At 34.7% G+C, this 2,652-nt stretch overlaps 1 protein-coding gene across 1 annotated transcript; it reads left to right on the top strand.

Moving 5' to 3' along the window:
• On the top strand, positions 1-757 carry LOC124418990 (sericin-1-like; the record flags this gene model as incomplete). The annotated part of the gene is made up of 1 exon (XM_046947043.1): positions 1-757. A coding segment is annotated over one exon (660 nt), but the record flags the coding sequence as incomplete, so codon positions are not given.
• Positions 758-2,652: the final 1,895 nt, after the last annotated feature.

Raw genomic sequence — 2,652 nt, 5'->3', positions numbered from 1 at the left:
TTATCTTCTAGCGGCTCATTGGGTTCCTCTGGCTCAGCTGGAGGTAGTGCAAGTGCAGGTGCTGGTGCAAATGCCGGTGCTGGAATTGGAGGTGGTCTTTCCGGTTCCTCTGGTAGTTCATTTGGCTCTTCCGGTTCCTCTGGATCTTTGAGCTCTGGAAGCGCAAGCGCCGGTGCAAATGCTGGAACTGGTATCGGCATTGGAGCTGGTCTCGGATTAGGTGCTGGTGGTAGTTCTTCAGCTGGTTCCAAGGGTAGTTATGGTGCATCTGGATCATTTGTTGGCGCGTCCGGATCTTCTGGAATTTTAAGTCATGTAGGCGGTCTACTTGGAAATCTTCACAGTGCTGCCGGAAATGTTGCACATGGTGCTGCATCAGGATCTACCGGTCTAGTTGGAGGTCTATTAGGTGGTTTACATGGTGCTGCTCATGGAGGTGCTGCTGGTGGATTCGGCTCTAGCGCTGCTAGTTCACAAGCTTCGGCTTCAAGTTCCTCAGGTTCATTTGGTACCGGTCTAAGCGGTGGTTATGGCGGTGGTAGTACTTTGGGAGGCTATTCTGGTCACAAGGGTAGCTATGGTGGTGCTGGTGCTACAGCTGGTGCCAGTGCTTCTGCCAGCTCTTCCAGTTCTTCAGGTTCATTTGGTTATGGTCGTTAAGCCATCGAATCTTATGCTCTTTTCATAGCATTTCATATAAATTTGTATGTTTAAGACTTTTTGTTAACGAAATAAAGATTTTTTTTAAAGATAAAAACTAATATGGATGTGTTCCTTAGCAATGAAGATATGTATATAATTGGCCAAGTATTAGTTAATATTATTATGGGGACAATATGCTCTAGCAATTAAGAACATATTGTACAAATGATTACTAAAATATGGATTGTTTAATCATCCAATAAATGACACTTACAAATAGTCAATTCGACCTAAAAGTTTTGCTTAATGACTTTATACACAAACACAACTATGTAGATAAAATGCATTGTACTTGTATCTAAGTATTGCTAAAAATATAAATATCCATAATAAACATCCGTTTCCGACTGCAAATGGCAAAAAAATACCAAATATACAAATGTAAACATAAAAAAATATTGAAAAAGACTTTATAATATTTCTCTGAGTTAGATAATAATAAGGACAAATATAACCTCAATTTGACAAATTCGCAGTAAGTTCCCCAAAATTCACTATTCGTTTAGGCAATTCGACAAATGGAAAGCAATTATTGTTTCTTCAAATTAAAAAATGAAAAATAAATTTCTGTATTTATATAGAGATTTTTATATTCGTGGTTGGTTTAATATTCTTTCATATTTTATCTTGATTTTATTTGTTTTTTTTTTTCAATTAAAAACTGCGCCATTGTTAGTAATGATATTTTGTTGGTGTAAATGTATATTTGTACATTTAATATTTTATATAAAATTTCATTAGTTTCAGTTAACAAACTTGTTGAATATTGAATTCAATATTAAATTTCATTCCGCTGTGCCGAGTTTTTTTATCTATCACTTGTGCCTTTTTTCACAAGGCTTGTTGTATAGCCATTGATTTCAATTTTTAATTGTAACATGAATTCGTTTTTTTGTTATTTTTTGCAATAGACATACTCTTCTGTTCGGCTGTTCACTGTACATTTCATTTATTATTATTTTAATGTGTTGTTGTTAATTTTTTTTCCCAGTTATTTTATTTAAAAAATTGTTATGCAGGGCTGGCACAGTTTGTAGTGTAAAAGTTTTAACAATAGAGAATAAATAATCCTTCGGATTCAGCCGGCCATTACACAATTAATATCAGCTGTTAGTTTTGATGTTGGCATTGAAGATTATCCTATAGAAGAATATCAATCAGTGTGTGTTTTGGTTCAACTATCTCTCTAAGCTTCTAGGATATAATTTCTGATGAACTCCCCCTGGTTATAATGCAGGAGTGTAAGTTATAACGAAGTAATCAAATGGCCTTCTCGATTCGTTTAGCTGCCTATTCTATCCCAAGTACTGAATCATTCTTTGTTAGACATATACTAAGAGGATGCAACATTACATTATCTGAACAAAGAATAGTCATTAATTTGCTCTACATTAAAATCTATTATCGGATTTTAAGAACAGTGAATAGTCTGGAATGTAGAATAATCTAATCTTTAGTCCGACCTACAGTCCGATCTATTGAATCAGAATGATAGATATTCCACTGTAGAATAATCCATATTCTGTAATATATAAAGTCTATAGTCTGGACTATAGATTGCCTGTAGTCTGTTCTATAGAAAGTCTATAGTCTGAACTATAGAAAGTCTACAGTCTGGACTATAGAAAGTCTATAGTCTGAACTATAGAAAGACTAAAGTCTAAAATATAGAAAGTCGATTATCTGGACTATAGAAAATCTATGATCTGGACTAGAGAAAGTCTATAATCTGGCTTATAGAAACTATAAAGTCTGGCATATAGAAAGTTTATAGCCTGTCTGTCTGTAGAAAATCTATGGTCTGGATTATAGAAAGTCTACAATCTGGACTACAGAACAATCTACAGTCTAGTCTACAAAAAACTCTATAGTGTTGACTGTAGAAAGTATACAGTCTAGGATACGGAAAGTCAATATTCTGGACAATAAGCAGTCTAAAATCTGGCCTGT

This window comes from Lucilia cuprina, chromosome 3, assembly GCF_022045245.1.
Source record: "Lucilia cuprina isolate Lc7/37 chromosome 3, ASM2204524v1, whole genome shotgun sequence".
In the NCBI taxonomy this organism is placed as follows: domain Eukaryota; kingdom Metazoa; phylum Arthropoda; class Insecta; order Diptera; family Calliphoridae; genus Lucilia; species Lucilia cuprina.
The sequence above is the reverse complement of the archived record's forward strand: the minus strand, read 5'-3'. Positions and strand labels throughout refer to the sequence as shown.